This window comes from Salvelinus alpinus, chromosome 1, assembly GCF_045679555.1.
Source record: "Salvelinus alpinus chromosome 1, SLU_Salpinus.1, whole genome shotgun sequence".
NCBI lineage: Eukaryota > Metazoa > Chordata > Actinopteri > Salmoniformes > Salmonidae > Salvelinus > Salvelinus alpinus.
This window is the reverse complement of record NC_092086.1, coordinates 67,170,330-67,189,428: the sequence shown is the minus strand read 5'-3', so window position 1 is coordinate 67,189,428 and position 19,099 is coordinate 67,170,330. Positions and strand designations below refer to the sequence as shown.

Sequence of the window (19,099 nt, the reverse complement as noted above, 5' to 3'; positions counted from 1 at the left end):
ATATTACCTCAATTACCTCGACTAACCGGTGCCCCCGCACATTGACTCTGCACCAGTACCCCCTATATATAGCTATTATATCACTATTATATCGCTATTGTTATTTTACTGCTGCTGTTTAATTATTTTTTTATTTAATTTTCTATTTTTTACTTATCTATTTTTTACTTAACGATTATTTTTTCTTAAAACTGCATTGTAAGCTTGTAAGCATTTCACTGTAAGATCTACACCTGCTGTATTCGGCGCATGTGAGAAATACAATTTGATTTGTTTCAGTGCCAGAAATATGTGAGGGAAAGGGAGCGATTGCTATTAGATTTGAGGAGTAATGGGTTTGAAGAGCCAGGTATGATTTAAACTTTCTATGTCTCTGGTCCACACTCCAGTCCAGTTGGAGGCGGTAATGCACCTTAAAGTTGATTGCCAACCGCCATATAAAGTTGATAGAATAAGAAGGTCCTGGTTCAGAATGAAATCTTTCAAATAGAAAGGTCCAGAGCCAAATATCTCTTGACAGAAAGGTCTAGAGCCATCGAGAACTATTCAACTCTCGCGATATTGCATTAAGATTCCGCGTGAACTCGCAAAACCACCTTGCATCTACCGGTGTGCACCACTACCACCAGAGTACTCCGTATTGTGCTGTGGATTATGAATTCAATTTGAATTTACACTTTTGATTTAACATTATCCACTGACTTTTATACGTCTTTCAAAATAATTCAAACACGTTTCTGTTTAAAAAAAGAGTTATCTACGTCTCCATTTCATACAGTAGTAGAATACAGGCAAGGTAGCGTGGAAGATGTCAGTGGTGGGAATTGATGTGGGCTTTCAAAGCTGCTATGTTGCTGTAGCTCGAGCCGGAGGAATTGAAACCGTGGCTAACGAATATAGCGACCGAAGTACACCGTAAGTAGAACATTTTAAAACTCGTTTCACTAGTCTAGATTTGCCATCCACTTGAAACAAATACATTTGGTTTGTGAGTGGCCAGTTTCTGCGGCCTTGACAACTAACGTTAGCTAGCCAGTTGGCTAACAGTTGTGTGTGTGCAGGGTAACGTTACTAGCTACTGCACGTGAATTCCGCTGGATAGCGTTATTCGTCCCGTTTTGTCGACAATTGTAATTATCGTTATTATCAGATGGACTTATTTCACATGTGTATTTAACTAGATAATGGTTGCTTACTAGCAGTAACTTATCATAAGGAGGGTGCCTACTACCATAGCTAACTAGCCAGTTAGCTAGCTCACCGCTTACTGCGTTTAGTTAACACAGCCCATTTCTACAAATTCTCGAACGAAAATCTGATTTTTAAATGTAACCTTAATACTAACCGTAACCACACTGCTAACCTTATGCCTAACATTAAATTAAGACCAAAAACAAATGTTTGTTTTCAAGAATGTTTACGATATAGCCATTTTTACTTTGTAGCTGGGGTAACTAGATTTAAACTGCTTACTGTATGTAGTAGCTTGCTTGCTATGTATGATGACATCCGTCAATCGCCGGTAGGAATATTCTAGCAATTTTGCAGAGCGCAAAGCTATGTCGTAAAGTATAATGAGATGTAATGATCCCAAATGTAGTAAAAAATATATTCTTATCCTTTCCCTATTCGTTTATGGCACCACTGGCAACAGTTTTAATTTACAGCTAGTGTCAGATTTACAGTGTTTTAGCTACATTAAATCATATTAAAATCTGTTCATATATACCCCCCAGAAAGAATAACCTTTTTTATTTATTTTTTTATGACAAGTGAGCACTTAGATGTGTTAATTTTCATAAATTCATATAATGTTTGGGAATGATATATAGTAAGGCATTTGTGAAAATTCTATGGCAATGTAGCGAGAAAGCGGCCATGCGTTTTGGACAACTAATAAACACTGCACCAAATAAAACCACAAAAAAACATGTTTTGTCCAGGACCAGAATCTATGCAGACCAGTGTACCATAGCCTATTAGAGCTGCAGTAGGCCTATATGCAAATAATCCATTTGCCACACCAGCCTGCCATCATTCACTTTGGACTGGACTGTGTGTTTAGTAACAGTGCGACTATAGATCATTAGAACGCATTTGCCACAAAATACACCTGAATGGATTCCTGCAAATATGTAAATACCATGGGGGGGGGGTCCTACATTTGAGTACTTCAGTCCTATTGATCAAACAAACATGAAAAGGTAGGGTCAGTTGCCTATGCACGTAAACAAGATCAACAACTAATCCTAATCAAAGCGAGATTATCTCAAATATAATGAGGGAACATTCGATAAACACTCTCAAACTTTTTCCGCTAGTTGGACCTCAACATTGTCCTGATAAATAATGGGGAATAGTAGCCTGCTCGTCCTTCTGCAGCTTACCTGGCCATGCATGCTTGTCCCAACCCACATTTTGACTACTGAATGGGAACTTGCCTGTCTGCCCACCCATTTAATCGATGCCAAATACATTTGATTGTCAACTAAGAGATGCTAACTGTAGATAAGTTGTTCAGCATAGCTAGGCAAAGGAATTTACATATCTTGCTAGCTAACCAAATGACACCTGTATCCCTAGCTGTTGCAACCAAAAAAACGAAATGAGGGGGAAAAGTCCCTCCCTCACCCACTACTCCAATGACATGACATCCTCCCATCAGCTAGCTACCTAACATTACACTCTGTGTTTTTAGGTTGTTAAATAAATAGCTAGCTACATTTACATTTAAGTCATTTAGCAGACGCTCTTATCCAGAGCGACTTACAAATTGGTGCATTCACCTTATGATATCCAGTGGAACAACCACTTTACAACAGTGCATCTAACTCTTTTAAGGGGGGGGGGGGGGGTTAGAAGGATTACTTTATCCTATCCTAGGTATTCCTTAAAGAGGTGGGGTTTCAGGTGTCTCCGGAAGGTGGTGATTGACTCCGCCGACCTGGCGTCGTGAGGGAATCTGTTCCACCATTGGGGTGCCAGAGCAGCGAACAGCCTTGACTGGGCTGAGCGGAAACTGTACTTCCTCAGAGGTAGGGAGGCGAGCAGGCCAGAGGTGGATGAACGCAGTGCCCTTGTTTGGGTGTAGGGCCTGATCAGAGCCTGAAGGTACGGAGGTGCCGTTCCCCTCACAGCTCCGTAGGCAAGCACCATGGTCTTGTAGCGGATGCGAGCTTCAACTGGAAGCCAGTGGAGAGAGCGGAGGAGCGGGGTGACGTGAGAGAACTTGGGAAAGTTGAACACCAGACGGGCTGCGGCGTTCTGGATGAGTTGTAGGGGTTTAATGGCACAGACAGGGAGCCCAGCCAACAGCGAGTTGCAGTAATCCAGACGGGAGATGACAAGTGCCTGGATTAGGACCTGCGCCGCTTCCTGCGTGAGGCAGGGTCGTACTCGTACTCTCGTACTCTACATAAATAGATACGTTAACCCAGGGGTGTCAAACTCAATCAGTGCACAGGCTTTATTGGGGGGGGAAACAGCAAATTTGCAAACCAGACACATCCTATATTTGTTTATACAAAAAAAATTGCAACTGCGACCCAAACTGGCCATTGTTTTATTAGAAAAAATATGGCTCATCATAATGTTAATTTATGTACATAGGATGCTGTATATTGCATTTTAACATTTTAACTAGTGATGCACCAATATTACATGTTTGGCCGATACCGATATCCAATATTTTCTTTGCCCCCCAAAAAACGTCACCGATAACCTATTTATTAAAAAATGTTGCATTCTTTTAAGCATGCTAGCACAGTTAAATATTTAACACACACACGAACGCAGCGGTCTTAGGCACTGCATCTCAGTGCAAGAGGCGTTACTGCAGTCCCTGGTTCGAATCCAGGCTGTATCTTATCCGACCGTGAATGGGAGTCCCGTAGAGCGGCGCATAATTGGCTCAGCGTTGTCCGGGCCGTCATTGTAAATAAGAATTTGTTCTTAACTGACTTGCCTATTTAAAGGTTACTCACACACCACACTGACCAAAAAGTTATTTTGTTGGCAGTTAAGTATGTCCCCATTACCAGCAAAACATAATCAAAACCTATTTCTTTCACTTACTTGCTGTGCTGTTTTGTTGTTCATTTGTTCAGTCGTTTCATTCTCAACCAGGATTTCTATGGAATGCCGTTTGGGTCTTTACATGTTTATTTTTTATTTATTTCACCATAATTTAACCAGGTAGGCTAGTTGAGAATGAGTTCTCATTTGCAACTGCGACCTGGCCAAGATAAAGCAAAGCAGTTCAACACATACAACACAGAGTTACACATGGAATAAACAAACATACAGTCAATAATACAGTAGAAAAAGTCTATATACAGTATGTTCAACTGAGGTAGGATAAGGGAGGAAAGGCAATAAATAGGCCATGGTGGTGAAGTAATTACAATATAGCAATTAAACACTGGAATGGTAGATGTGCAGAAGATGAATGTGCAGGTAGAGATACTGGGGTGCAAAGGAGCAAGATAAATAAATAAATACAGTATGGGGATGAGGGAGTTGGATGGGCTATTTACAGATGGGCTATGTACAGGTGCAGTGATCTGTAAGCTGCTCTTTAAGCACAGGCTGTCAGCTAGTGAGGGAGATATGAGTCTCCAGCTTTAGAGATTTTTGCAGTTCGTTTCAGTCATTGGCAGCAGAGAACTGGAAGGAGAGGCGGCCAAAGGAAGAATTGGCTTTTAGGGTGACTAGTGAGATATACCTGCTGGAGCGCGTGCTACGGGTGGGTGCTGCTATGGTGACCAGTGAGCTGAGATAAGGCGGGGCTTTACCTAGCAGAGACTTGTAGATGACCTGGAGCCAGTGGGTTTGGCAACGAGTATGAAGCGAGGGCCAGCCAATGAGAGCATACAGGTCGCAGTGGTGGGTAGTATATGGGGCTTTGGTGACTAAACGGACGGCACTGTGGTAGACTGTCTCCAATTTGTTGAGTAGAATGTTGGAGGCTATTTTGTAAGTGACATCGCTGAAGTTGAGGATTGGTAGGATGGTCAGTTTTACGAGGGTATGTTTGGCAGCATGAGGGAAGGATGCTTTGTTGCGAAATAGGAAGCCGATTCTAGATTTCAATTTGGATTGGAGATGCTTAATGTGAGTCTGGAAGGAGAGTTTACAGTCTAACCAGACACCTAGGTATTTGTAGTTGTCCACATATTCTAGATCAGAACCGTCCAGAGTACTGATGCTGGACGGGGGGGCAGGTGCGGGCAGCGATCGGTTGAAGAGCATGCATATATTTTTACTTGCATTTAAGAGCAGTTGGAGGCCAGGGAAAGAGAGTTGTATGGCATTGAAGCTCGTCTGGAGGTTAGTTAGCGCAGTGTCCAAAGAAGGGCCAGAAGTATACAGAATGGTGTCGTCTGCGTAGAGGTGGATCAGAGAATCACCAGCAGCAAGAGCTGCATTGATGTATACAGAGATGTATACAGAGAAGAGAGACTGCCAGAGGTCCGGACAACATGCCCTCCAATTTGACACACTGAACTTTATCAGAGAAGTAGTTGGTGATCTAGGCGAGGCAGTCATTTGAGAAACCAAGGTTGTTGAGTCTGCCGATAAGAATGTGGTGATTGACAGAGTCGAAAGCCTTGGCCAGGTCGATGAATACGGCTGCACAGTATTGTCTCTTATCGATGGCGGTTATGGTATCGTTTAAGACCTTGAGCATGGCTAAGGTGCACCCATGACCAGCTCTGAAACCAGATTGCATAGCGGAGAAGGTACGGTGGGATTCGAAGTGGTCGGTAATCTGTTTGTTAACTTGGCTTTCAAAGACCTTAGAAAGGCAGGGTAGGATAGATTTAGGTCTGTAGCAGTTTGGGTCTAGAGTGTCTCCCCCTTTGAAGAGGGGGATGACCGCGGCAGCTTTCCAATCTATGGAAATCTCAGACGATACGAGAGGTTGAACAGGCTAGTAATAGGAGTTGCAACAATTTCGGCAGATCATTTTAGAAATCGATTGTCCAGATTGTCTAGCCCGGCTGATTTGTATGGGTCCAGATTTTGTAGCTCTTACAGAACATCAGCTATCTGGATTTGGGTGAGTGAGAAGTGGGGGAGGCTTGGGCGAGTTGTTTTGGAGGATGGAGGGCTGTTGCTCAAGGTAGGGGTAGCCAGGTGGAAAGCATGGCCAGCCGTAGAAAAATGCTTATTGAAATTCTCAATTATTGTGGATTTATCGGTGGTGACAGTGTTTCCTAGCCTCAGTGCAGTGGGCAGCTGGGAGGAGGTGTTCTTATTCTCCATGGACTTTACAATTTCCCAGAAATGTTTTGAGTTTGTGCTACAGGATGCAAATTTCTGCTTGAAAAAGCTAGCCTTAGCTTTCCTAACTGCCTGTGTATATTGGTTCTTAATTTCCCTGTAAAGTTGCATATCACGGGGGCTGTTCGATGCTTATGCAGAATGCCACAGGAAGTTTTTTTGTTGGTCAAGGTCAGTTAGGTCTGGAGAGAACCAAGGGCTATATCTGTTCCTGGTTCAATTTTTTTTGAATGGGGCATGCTAATTTAAGATGGTGAGGAAAGCACTTTTTAAAGAATAACCAGGCATCCTCTACTGAAAGGATGAGGTCAATATCCTTACAGGATACCCGGGCCATGTCAATTAGAAAGGCCTGCTCGCTGAAGTGTTTTAGGGAGCGTTTGATAGTGATGAGGGGTGGTCGTTTGCCCGCAGACCCATTACGGGTGCAGGCAATGAGACAGTGCTTGCTGAGATCTTTGTTGACAACAGCAAAGGTGTATTTGGAGGGCAGGTTGTTTAGGATGATATCTATGAAGGTGCCCATGTTTACGTATTTGGGGTTGTACCTGGTAGGTTCATTGATAATTTGTGTGAGATTGAGAGCATCAAGCTAAGATTGTAGGATGGCCGGGGTGTTCAGCATGTCCCGGTTTAGGTCACCTAGCAGCACGAGCTCTGAAGATAGATGGGGGGGAAATCAATTAGGAGGCTTCAGGGAGGAGGCTTCTAATGTTAACATGCATGAAACAAAGGCTTTTACGGTTAGAGATGTCAACAAATGAGAGCACCTGGGGAGTAGGAGTGGCGCTAGGCACTGCAGGGCCTGGATTCACCTCTACATCACCAGAGGAGGAGTAGAATAAGGGTACGGCTAAAGGCTACCAGAACTGGTCGTCTAGTACGTTCGGGACAGAGAGTAAAAGGAGCAGGTTTCTGGGTGCCAAAGAATAGATTCAAGGCATAATGTACAGACAAAGGTAATGGTAGTTTGTGAGTACATTGGAGGTGAACCAAGGCATTGAGTAATGATGAGAGAGATTGTCTCTAGAGATGTTTAAACCAGGTGGTGTCACCGTATATGTGGGAGGTGGAACTAAATGGTTGGTTAAGAAATATTGAGCAGGGCTAGAGGCTCTACAGCAGGGGTGTCAAACTCATTTCGCATCGTGGGCCACATACGGACTAGGGAGATGTCAAGTGGGCCGGACCATTAAAATTATACCATACTCTGCTATAAATAACCAAAATATCATGTCTTTCCTTTGTTTTGGTGTAAAGAAGCACAAGAACATTAGGAAAATATTGAAATTTAATGAACTATCCTTTTACAAAACATTTCATGAAACACCTCATATTTCCTTAGACAAATGTGCAATTTACTTTTATCATTCACAAATATGCATTGCAACTGATCCCACTGATTGTACAAAGGCACAAAACTTTAATTGGTACTGAAAAATATAGTAATGCACTTTAAGATTAAATGAGACTTTTAAAGAAAGGAATTTTTAAACCACTTACACATACGCATATAAAATCTAAATGTAATCCCTGCGTACACCTTACAAACTAAGGAGAGTGATTTTAAATGTGTAATGAAGAAAGTGTTCGCCTGTCCTGTAGATCTGTAAACTTCATACATGAAACATACATACACATACAATACATACTGAAAATTTATGGAGTTGTATGAACAGTAGAATTCCATCACACAACTTTTGTTTTGAAGCTGCTGACTAACATTAAAGTGCACATTTTTTAAATCACCACAGTAAGGATTCATCTTCACAGAGCTGTATTCTTTCAATGCAAACAGTATCTAAGGCAGCATTTTAAAGGTGTTAGTCTAGTCTGGACTTGTATTTTTCTTTGAAAATTCTACACTCCTTATCTACTTTTCTCCGTTTGGATAACGACATTTTGGCTAATGAGGGTGTAGCGGAGAGGTAGAGACCAAGGTATTAACAACGTCGTAACAAGCAGCAGATGGCGCATTGATACCGTCTGCTGTTTTCAGTCTGTCTCAGTGATGCGGCTTGTCTTCTACTCTGATGGAAAGAGTGCGCCCCTTAGCGGATAATCCATGAATTGCAGCGAATTAAAAATATTAATTCCATGTCTTTTATGCATTTTTTCCACTTTCAAATTATCCTGCGGGCCTGATCGAACCTCCTTGGGGGCCGGTTCCGGCCCGCGGGCCGTATGTTTGACACCCCTGCTCTACAGTGAAATAGAACAATCACTAACCAGGACAAGGCATATTGATATTATGGAGAGGCATGCGTAGCCGTGTGATCATATGTGTCCAGTGAGTGGTTGGGCTGGCTGGAGACACAGCAATTCAGACAGCTAGCAGAAGGGTCTTAGAGGGACGTCTCGACGGAGGAAAGTCTGTTTTAGCCTCCGCGTGCGGTGATGTTGATAGACCAGTCATGATGGAATTAGTAGGGTTCCGAGTAGCAGAGGGGTCCAAGTCCAATTGGCAAAATAGGTATAGTGGCCCAAGAAATTGGCCGCTGGATCTATTCAGCTAGCGGGCCACAGCTAGCGGCTAGCAGATGGGCATTCAGGGGACGTCGCGATGTAGGGGCCGGTTGAGTACCCCCTCGAGCAGATTACGTCGTGGTCCAGTCATGTAGGATCGGCGTGGTTCGGTTTCCCGTACCGGCAGTAGAAGGGGTCCGGGTATTGTAGCCCAGGAGTGGCTGATGGGCGTCTTCAGCTAGCTGGGAGAATGGGCCTAGCATGGGCTAGCTCCAGGCTAATTGGTGCTTGCTTCAGGACAGACGTTAGCCAGGAGTAGTCACTCGGATAGCAGCTAGCTAGCTGCGATGATCCAGGTGAAAAGGTTCAAAGCTTGCGGTAGGAACCTGGGGATGTAGAGAGAAATAGGTCCGGTATGCTCTGGTTTGAGTCGCGTTGTACAAACTGGCGAGAGCTTTCCGAGCTAAAGGTTAGCTGATGACCGCTAGCAGGGGTTAGTTGACTACTAGCTAGTAGCTAGTGAGCTGGCTAGCTTCTGTTGGGCGATTCCGGTTCCGAGGTAAATAAAAATACTTTAGAAAAAACAGATCCACACTACATTGGGTGAGGCGGGTTGCAGGAGAGTATTTTGAAGTTGAGGTTTAGAAAAATATAAAAAAGTAATGCGAAGAAAAATATATAAAAAGATATATACATGGGGCAGACGAAGGACAAAGACATCTGATTGCTACGCCATCTTGGATAAGACATGTGAAAAAAGATACACGTCAAATAACACAACATAATCTGTTTCAGTAGCTATAGTTAGCTAGCTAACCTATATAGCTAGGTGTCATCATCTAAAATAACCCTAATTTATAAGACAGTTCTTATTTGATGAATGGTGGTCAGACCCATCTATGTGAAGCTAGCCACAATTAGAATTAGCCACAATAGGGGACTTTGCGGTTAGCCTTCAAAATAAAAGTATGGCATAATTGTACTATTTGTATTCATTTGCATCACTGTCAATTACATATTTTTATTTAAAAGGCAACCCGCAAATTCCACTATTGTGCTTAGTCTTTATTGTGGCTAGCTTCACAACACATAACCCGGTCTGGTCGAGCCTTACTAGCCAGAAGCTACCTGGCTGCTTATAACGTTAACCCTGTTGCCCAAAGCTAAGTAGCTGGCTAGCTATTTATTTTCATGAACTGAAGTTCAACTTCAATAGGTGACCAACAAGTGGCAAGCTAGCTAATACTTACAAGGATTCCTAAATCATTGCTAAGAATTATGAAAATGACTGCAGTTTCTACTGCTCATTGTTTTCAGGCTGGTTGTTTTGGTGCAAGCTAGGTACCAAGCTAAAGCTAGCTACCCCAGAAGTTGAACAACTGATGCTTTATTACGAACGCGGTATTGTAAACACATTGTTCGTGGCCTGTGTTTGCGGACTTTTTTGTTCAGCTTTGACAGTGCTACTGTATCTTTTTTGACTCGCGAAGACCCAAACGGCGTTCCATAGTAAGTATGTTGTGAAGCTAATAGCAGTGACGCTATTAGTGTGTAACTCCGGTAGGGCAACATCTGAAAAATAGCGCACTTGGTAGTGTGTACCGGTGCTCAACCAGTAGGCGAAAGCCAACATCACCGACGACAGAGAACGGTTGATTGTCAAGGGCGATGAATTCCATTATCTTGGCTTTAATGGATTTCGCCTTTGCGTTGGATCGCTGAAATTTTGTTACTCTTTCAAATGACTGCCCGACTTGTTGACTGCTCGATTCCCACAGCAGACATTGTGGGCCAGGTTAGGAATGCTGTGGTGCGCAAAATATTACGGGGCGTTATTGCATCATGTACCTACGTTATATAGGTATGCACGGTATCTTTGACATTGATTTTTAACATCGGCGTTAAACTAGACCGGGCCGATACCGATGTTGGCATTTTTGGCTAATATCGTCCGATTCCGATATGTGCATCCCTAATTTTAACAAAAGATACATTTGTCCAGCCTTTGCTGCTATGCTTTCTGATGTGCATAATATACTGCGACCCTAATCAAAAAGTATTTAACTCCAAGAAACAAAAACGTAGCTATAGGTTGTTGTAACATTTAAACTTAACATGTTTTTTATTTTTTTACACCAGGGTGGTTGAATTCAGCATTTCTGTATGGTGCACTCAATGTCTTGTAGTTGAGTAGGCAGCATAGGCTACTGCTCAAATGTTGTTGTAATAGGCCTACATGTTTCTTCTTTGCATGGTGTTTTATTGCAGGATTTGTTTTTTGGTTATTCATTGTCAAGCTTTAAAAACTGACGCCAGACTCCAATATTTTAGTAGCCTCACTAGGACTGTGGCATGTCTGTACACTTTCCCTCTGCGCGCTGTAAACAGGACACACGAAAGCAGCACAATTGAAGTTGAATTCAGATGCAAGCGCAATAGGCTGTAATTTCATAAAGTATACTGAACCAAAATATAAACACACAATTTTTTGTTGCTGAGTTAATTCATAACAGGAAATCAGTCAATTTAAATATATTCATTAGGCCATAATTTATGAATTTTAACATACCTTTTTTTTAATTAAATGTAGGACCGTGGATAAGAACCAGTCAGTATCTGGTGTGACCACCAGTTATTTACCTCATACAGCGTGACACATCTCATTCACATAGAGTGGATCAGGCTGTTGATTGTGGCCTGTGGAATGTCGTCCCACTCGTCTTCAATGGCTGTCCAAAGTTGCAGGATATTCAAATAAAAGAAAATATTTGTCACATGCGCTGAATACAACAGGTGTAGTAGACCTTACAGTGAAATGCTTACTTTGAGATATTGATGGGAACTGGAACACGCTGTTGTACACATTGATCCAGAGCATCCCAAAAAGTATCAATGGGTGACATGTCTGAGTATGCAGGCCATGGAAAAACGGGGACATTTTCAGCTTCCAGGAATTGTACAGATCCTTGCGACATGGAGCCGTGTATTACCATGCTGAAACGTGATAGCGGTGGATGAATGACACGACAATGGGCCTCAGGATCTCATGGTATCTCTGTGCATTCAGGTTGCCATTGATAAAATGCTATTGTGTTCATTGTCTGTAGCTTATGCCTGCCCATACCATAGCCCCACCACCATTATGGGGCACTCGGTTCAGCAAACTGCTCGCCCACACGACACCATATGTGTGGTCTGCGGTTGTGAGGCCAGTTGGACGTACTGCCAAATTCTCTAAAATGACTTTGGGTGTGGTTTATGGTAGAAAAATTAACATTAAATTCTCTGGCAACAGCTCTGGTTGACATTTCTGGGTGTAGTGACATTGGCATGCAATTGGGTTGTCTACATTTTGGTGCATTAACCTCTCACTGACATCACCAACAACTGCACATGTTTGTTGACAGTAATTTTAGTGTGAGCTTTTGCCATTGACATCTGTGTTTAGCAGTGATGACAGAAGAGTTTGGACCAAAGGGCCCTTTGGAATGTAGCCTTCATTTTGGCATTGCACGTTTTACTGTTTGTTGTGGCAGTTAAGCATGTAGGGTAAACAATTTGAGCCCCATGCACACAGGGAAGGATCTGTTATCAATAACATCTTCACTTTTTTTCAGAGCATGTGTGTCCTTCGGACCACGTAATCGTTCAGTAGGCGCGGCAGCCAAAGGCCAGGTAAGCTTAAACCTTATAGCTAATACAATTAATTTGTTAAAATAAAGTAGAATGTTATTTGATCTTTTTTTTATTTTTTTTTGAAAGGTTGTAACAAATTGTAAGAACACTGTTCAAGGGTTCAAGCGATTCCATGGTAGGGCATTCTCAGACCCCTACGTACAGTCATCAAAATCTAGCCTGGTTTACGACCTGGCCCAGTTGCCTTCTGGGTCGACCGGGATCAAGGTAAATGATCAAAAGTGAAGTATACTTTCTGATTTAGCACTTGATCCATCATGGTGGTAGAGGCTGAACGGTTGAGATATTCAATATTCAAGACGTTTATACTTCATTACTATACTTTTTACTAGGTGATGTACATGGAGGAGGAGAAAGTCTTCAGCATTGAACAAGTCACTGCCATGCTGCTGACCAAACTGAAGGAGACTGCTGAGACCGCAATGAAGAAACCTGTGGCTGATTGTGTCATCTCTGTAAGCAGTTTTACATCTACTTAGACAAGGCCCAGAGATGTAAAGATACAGAGCAGTATTTTTTGGTTAACAAAATGTAATTCCTACAGCGACGCCTATGCCCTATTGTAACTCCATATCTTTTCTAAAGAGTAAATGTTTTATTTTACAGTATAAACAGTCAAGGATGATGTTTTTGAGAAGGGTCATAATTCGTCCTAAATGTGCTCCAGGTCCCCAGCTTCTACACTGACGCAGAGAGGAGGTCCGTTATAGATGCTGCTCAGATTGCAGGACTCAACTGCCTACGACTTATGAATGAGACCACTGCAGGTAATGCCATTACCATGCCAACACTGAGCAATGTTAACTCATGTAATCTTGGTCTGAACACATTTTTCTGTCTCTTTGATTCTTCCAGTTACACTGGCATATGGGATCTATAAACAAGATCTCCCTGCCCCTGAGGAAAAGCCAAGAAATGTGGTGTTTGTAGATTTGGGCCATTCTGGTTATCAGGTCTCTATCTGTGCCTTCAACAAAGGAAAGCTCAAAGTATGTTGTTTATATGTACAAAGATGTGTAAAACTTTTTTTTCGTAGAATAAGGCAAGGAATTAATGTTCTTTCTCTTTCAGATGCTAGCTTCTGCGTCTGACGCAGCATTGGGTGGCAAAGACTTTGACGAGGTGTTGGTGAACCATTTCTGTGAGGAGTTTGGCAAGAAGTACAAGCTGGATGTGAAAACCAAGCCCAGAGCCCTGGTTCGTCTCTACCAGGAGTGTGAGAAGCTCAAGAAGCTGATGAGCGCCAATTCCTCTGATCTGCCACTCAACATCGAGTGCTTCATGAATGACATTGACGTAACTGGAAAACTTAACAGGTTGGTGAAGCAAAAAACAAGTCCTCTCACCCATCACAGTACCTCCTATATTACATTTAGGTCCATCCGCAGTGGAAAAGCCATGTGTCAGGAAGTGTTTTCATTCGGTGCCTGTGTATCATCATGATGCAAGCAGCTGCATGTGTGTACGGTATCTATTAATATCCCATGACCACTGTTGTTCCAGAGGCCACTTTGAGGAGATGTGTGCAGGGCTTCTGGCCAAAGTGGAGGCTCCCCTGCGCAGCGTCATGGAACAAGCCAGTGAGTAACAGTAGTAGTACTAATAGTAGCAGGAGTATTCCTCAGCACAGCCTGTTCATGTTCTTGCTAACACCTGGGTGGGCTGTTTAATTTGACTGGTGGTGTGTTCCATGCATTGTTCAGAGCTGAAGAAGGAAGACCTCTACGCTGTGGAAATCGTGGGCGGTGCCTCCAGGATCCCAGCCGTCAAAGAAAGAGTTTGCAAATTCTTTGGAAAAGAACTGAGCATGACTTTAAATGCAGACGAGGCTGTTGCAAGAGGATGTGCACTGCAGGTATCATGTCATGACTCACTGTCCCCAATGACCTTTTCAGCAAATGGGCATGCTGTTTTTAGCCTCTCATGGAACTGGTTGCTATCACTGTAGTTGTCAACCTGATTAGCACAAACTATTTGCAGTAAATAACCTTACTGTTGACATGCCATGAACTACTGTATACAGTTGTTAACCAGTTAGTAATGTAACCCCCCTGAAATGTGTTATAATGCATGTGATTGATCTCCCCAGTGTGCTATCCTGTCCCCTGCCTTCAAAGTCAGAGAGTTTTCCATCACTGATGTTGTGCCCTATCCCATCTCCTTGAAGTGGAACTCTGCTGCAGAGGAGGGGTTAAGGTGTGAACTCTCTTCTTTACATTTGACATAGGCTTATTTGACACTGATTGCACTGAACTCAGACCAGCAGTGACTCACATAATCTTCTTGTCTCCTCCAATGTCAGTGATTGCGAGGTATTCCCAAAGAACCATGCAGCACCCTTCTCCAAAGTGTTGACGTTCTACCGGAGAGAGCCCTTCTCCTTGGAGGCCTACTACAACAACCCTAAAGAGCTGCCGTACCCAGACCCCACAATAGGTACCCAAACAAACAGGCCTGAAACTCTAGACCCGTCTAATAAGCAATAGGCTTGCACATATTCAGTTAATTATTTACTTTGAATGGTTGTCTCTAAGGCCATGTTAATCAGTGTCTAATAATCCACTTGTGAACTCCTTAGGTCAGTTCATGGTCCAGAAAGTGGTTCCCCAGGCGAATGGTGAAAGCTCAAAGGTTAAGGTGAAAGTTAGGGTGAATGTCCACGGTGTCTTCAGCGTGTCCAGTGCTTCTCTAGTGGAGGTCCTGAAACCTACTGAGGGAGAGGAGCCCATGGAGACAGACCTTGCGGGGAAGGAAGACGAGGTTTGTGTGCTTTGTTTTGGCGCCGCTTTCACAAGCCTATAATCTACCCACAACCAGTTCATTGGAAAATTATCAGCCTAGACATATTTCGTAAAATGGCAGGTAATTCCGCTGTCATGTCTGAACAAGTTAGATCTGTTCCAGGACAGATGTGTCCATTTTCTATTCCCTGTTTTTTTTCTTTCACAATGATGACTTTCTCCAATGTGTGATCTGGCCATCTGTGCACTGGGATGCCAAGCTAACTCTTGGTGGTGTTAACTCCACATGAATGGCTATTTGAATGTTTCTCATCTCATCAGAGTAAGATGCAGACTGACCAAGATGACCAGAAAGCCCAAGGTGATGGACAGAAAGACAATGCTGACAAGAAGTCTGAGACTGAGGAAATGGAGGTAGCTAACGGACTGCGTATTTTCTTTGCTATACAGTGCGAAAACATGTTTTTCTACCACTGACATTCTGAGGGGATGCTTTTTGTCTAGATGTATTAATAATTTTAATTTTAAATGTAACCTTTATTTAACTAGGAAAGACAGTTAAGAACAAATTGTTATTTACAATGACTGCCTACACAGCCAAACCTGGACGACGCTGGGCCAATTGTGCGCTGCCCTATGGGACTCCTAATCACGGCCGGTTGTGATAGTCTGGATTCGAACCAGGGTGTCTGTAGTGACACCTCTAGCACTGCGATGCAGTGCCTTAGACCGCTGCGTCACTCGGGAGCCCATGATATAGCCTTATTTATGGGACCAGTGCACATTTATCTAAAAGGTGTATTTTTTAAATTTATTTTTTAATCTTAGACATCAGAGGATGGAAAAGAGAAGAATCAAGCTTCATCAGCAAAGAAACCGAAAGTGAAAACGAAGACTGTCGAGCTCCCAATAGAAAACAGCCTGCGCTGGCAACTAACCAATGACACGGTCAATCTGTTTGTGGAGAATGAGGTAATATTGTAGGATATCATGGCAACTTGTCCCATCATGAATTAATTTTAATTAGCTGAAAACCTGTATTGACATGAAAGGTATGTAGTTGTCTCAGCAATTGTTTTACAAGCATAACCTTGACACTTTATTGTAAATCGTAAGGTTAGTGTACAGTATTTTTGTGTGACTCAAACTGAAGGTTAATGACTTGCTTGAGCATGTTAATCTTTATCTACAGCAAGGCTGTGATGGAAAGTAAAAATATATATATAAAACATTTATTTGATGTGTCCATCTCAGGGTAAGATGATTATGCAGGACAAGCTGGAGAAGGAGCGGAACGATGCCAAGAACAACGTAGAAGAGTACGTCTATGATATGAGAGACAAACTGCATGGATTGTTGGAGAAGTTTGTCAGTGAATCTGTGAGTATATTGCCTCTATATAACCTTACACGCATTGAACACAAATGGAGTTATTCAAGTAAATTTATTCCAAATGCAGGACAGAGACACCTTTTCGTTAAGACTTGAGGACACCGAGAACTGGTTGTATGAAGACGGCGAGGACCAACAGAAACAAGTGTACATCGACAAACTGGCTGAATTAAAGGTAACATTGTCGGTCAATTCATGTCTCTGGTTCTAGCACAGGATAGATTGTGTCAGGTGACTGAACTGAATGTCCCTTCTTCAGAAACTTGGGCAGCCCATCCGGGAAAGATACAATGAGGCTGAGGAAAGGCCAAAAGCATTCGATGAACTTGGAAAGCATATCCAACAGTTCATGAAGATTGTAGAAGCTTACAAAACAAAGGTAATTTATAAGATTATTATTGCATAGTTGTGCACATAGTTTTATCAACCTTGAGCTACTGGACATCTAATATCTCAATGTCTCCCAGCACTGAAATGTTCCTTATGCCTGTCTTGACACCCAGGAGGAGCAGTATGAGCATTTGGATGAGTTGGAGATGTTGAAGGTGGATAAGCAGGTGAACGACGCCATGATCTGGATGAACAGCAAAATGAACGCGCAGAGCAAACACAATCTTTCCCAGGAGCCTGCCGTCAAAGTCAGAGAGATTCAGGCAAAAACAAAGGTAAGTGCTAATAATCGGTTTGCATAGTCTCTCCAATAACTATGTTTTGCCTGGTCAGGTCACATGGTCAAGGAAAACTCCTGGTCCTAATATGACATATGTTCATCCAAATGTGAAAATGTCACAGATGTCTAACTATGATATCCTCTCTCCATCTTTTGTAGGAGCTTGACTCGGCTTGCAACCCAATCGTGTCAAAACCCAAACCTAAAGTGGAGGTCCCCAAGGATGAGAAGGCAGAGCAGAATGGGCCAGTAAATGGACAGGAGGGCACAGAGGCCCAACCAGGCAGCCCAGAGAAGGGTGCAGCAGGGGGCACGGCGGCTCCTGAATCTGCAGATGGCAACAAACTGCCTGAGATGGACATTGACTAACTGCTGCAGCTGCCTCTCTAACCCCTCTGACATCTTGCTGATGATGGCCTCTCTTTTGATTACACAATTGGACTATTCTTTTAAATACTCTCAAGCTGCCTTCTTGGCATGTAACACTTTACCTGTTGATATACAATGATAGCGTATTGATCAGGCTGTTTGACATAAAATACTGTAAGGCTGCAGGATGGAAACTTGTTTTCTGTGTTTCGCTTCAATGGCCATTTTGTAAGGAATGTTCAGCCCACTTCCACTGAGAATGTCATATTAAGAGGTGGTACGCAGAGGAAAGTAGTAAAGACGTTTGGTGAAATTGTTAACTATTATTGATTGGGGGTAGAGGTTCAAGCTTAGCATCATCATTATTCCCCATTGGATATGACTTACTGTGCATTTGTTTCACTTAAATCTTGCAGCTGTTGGATAAATGTATAGGACACCCTGCTGGGGAGAGATTGGATGGAATAAAGGTTAATGTATTCAGAGATGGGTATTATAGAGGCACCAATTATCTGTCCACTATATTCAATTAGATTTGAGTTACTGTCATGCAGTATTTTAATGTAAGGCTGTCTCTTAAAAGCAATGGTCTGTGAGTTGTTCTCTGGTATAGACTTGTTTTTCTATTCTACAACAGTGTGAATGAATGGGGAAGACCAGTTTGGTGCAGTTACCACTAACCAAAAGCAAAATAAATACATGTTGGTGTCTGAGAATTATGTGAAAGATCGCTGAAAGGTTATTTGAAAATGCAATGCGGAACATGGTGATTTTGACCTTGAATTCCACAAGAGGAAAAAACTCATTACAATTTTCTGGTCTACTGTCATTCAAAGGTGGTATAACAACAAAACATGTTTAGATGTTCTACTTTCATAATCTCATATGAAACATTAAATCATTTTAAGGTCTGTGGAGGTTTTGAAGAACAATGGGGCCTATGCATTATTTTTCGACCCCCCTCCATACACAACCACCAGGGGTGTACTGCCCAAGGTGTGCAGAGAGAGTGAGACTTCACTGGAGGCTGGTTTGGCCTGAACCCCAAGCTTCTCAAAGGCACTTCCTCCCCGCTGGCTGGGTTTCTCTCTTTCTGTTCCAACCACCATGACCTACACAGCAACATCACCAGTGGTATTCTGATTTTGCTTTGGTTAAGGCTGCACTCTACAGCTCTCACAATATTCTGGGTTTCTGAGACTAGTCAAATCAACGTTTATTGGTTGGGTACAGATTTTCTGATCACAGGTGCAGTGAAATGCTTGTGTTTTAGCTCCAATAGTGCAGTATTTCACACAGCACGAATTCAGTCTGACTGCTTACTGTCTTGAAGTTTCCCTAATATATTGAATAACCATCCTAAAATGGCCAGTCAAAAAAAGCATCACTACATCAAGTCAAGATAATTCCACTCATTTCCCAAAACTCTTTCCCCACAGGAGGATCTGAAAATCTCCCCCAGCAGAGACTTGCAGAAAGA

At 42.6% G+C, this 19,099-nt stretch overlaps 1 protein-coding gene across 1 annotated transcript; it reads left to right on the top strand.

Moving 5' to 3' along the window:
* The first annotated feature begins 464 nt into the window (after positions 1 to 464).
* Positions 465 to 18,335, top strand: LOC139583619 (heat shock 70 kDa protein 4-like). Its single transcript, XM_071414895.1, has 19 exons — positions 465 to 915; positions 12,369 to 12,426; positions 12,514 to 12,654; positions 12,780 to 12,902; positions 13,115 to 13,214; positions 13,303 to 13,436; positions 13,519 to 13,763; positions 13,951 to 14,027; positions 14,151 to 14,302; positions 14,537 to 14,643; positions 14,750 to 14,883; positions 15,026 to 15,207; positions 15,510 to 15,602; positions 16,017 to 16,160; positions 16,443 to 16,568; positions 16,648 to 16,755; positions 16,840 to 16,959; positions 17,084 to 17,245; positions 17,410 to 18,335. The coding sequence occupies exons 1-19, from the start codon at positions 809 to 811 to the stop codon at positions 17,617 to 17,619; spliced, it is 2,523 nt and encodes an 840-aa protein (XP_071270996.1). The 5' UTR covers positions 465 to 808; the 3' UTR covers positions 17,620 to 18,335.
* The last annotated feature ends 764 nt before the right edge of the window (positions 18,336 to 19,099 follow it).